This window comes from Chelon labrosus (genome assembly GCF_963514085.1).
Source record: "Chelon labrosus genome assembly, chromosome: 18".
NCBI classification, from domain to species: Eukaryota; Metazoa; Chordata; class Actinopteri; order Mugiliformes; family Mugilidae; genus Chelon; species Chelon labrosus.
This window is the reverse complement of record NC_140351.1, coordinates 15,818,638-15,819,078: the sequence shown is the minus strand read 5'-3', so window position 1 is coordinate 15,819,078 and position 441 is coordinate 15,818,638. Positions and strand designations below refer to the sequence as shown.

General features: G+C 48.1%; 1 protein-coding gene across 1 annotated transcript; it reads right to left on the bottom strand.

Annotated features, from left to right (window-relative positions):
• On the bottom strand, positions 1–441 carry LOC311503779 (B-type lectin plumieribetin-like; the record flags this gene model as incomplete). The annotated part of the gene is made up of 2 exons (XM_084566652.1): positions 1–261; positions 352–441. The coding sequence occupies 2 exons, from the start codon at positions 439–441 to the stop codon at positions 1–3; spliced, it is 351 nt and encodes a 116-aa protein (XP_084422778.1).

Below are 441 nucleotides of genomic sequence, written 5' to 3'. Positions count from 1 at the left end.
TCACTTCATGCTTTTGGGTGTTTCAGAGCTCCAGACCTCTTTACCATCCCTGGACACCACCAGTTTGCCGTCATCGGTCAGCTGAAGATGACACATGTTACACTCGGGACCATTGGTTTGTGTGCCCCACCTGGAACAGTAACTCTTGTTGTACATGACCAGGTTGCAGTCGGACTGCATGCACAGACGGTGAGCGTCTGATCCTGAAGTGTCGGAAGCCCACACAGGCTTCCAGCCATAGACGACAAAGTTACCATCATCCTGCAGAAAGAAAAAATACATTTCCAAGCTCTCATTTCTCTTCTTTTGCACATGCTTCATTCATCCTAATCAATGTCTTGAGCTGCTCACCTGGAAAATAGCCTTCCACTGGCGGTTGTTGGACATCAGGTAGTCTCCTCTACGGAGCTCATCATTTCTAGACATGTAGTTCCTGCTCAT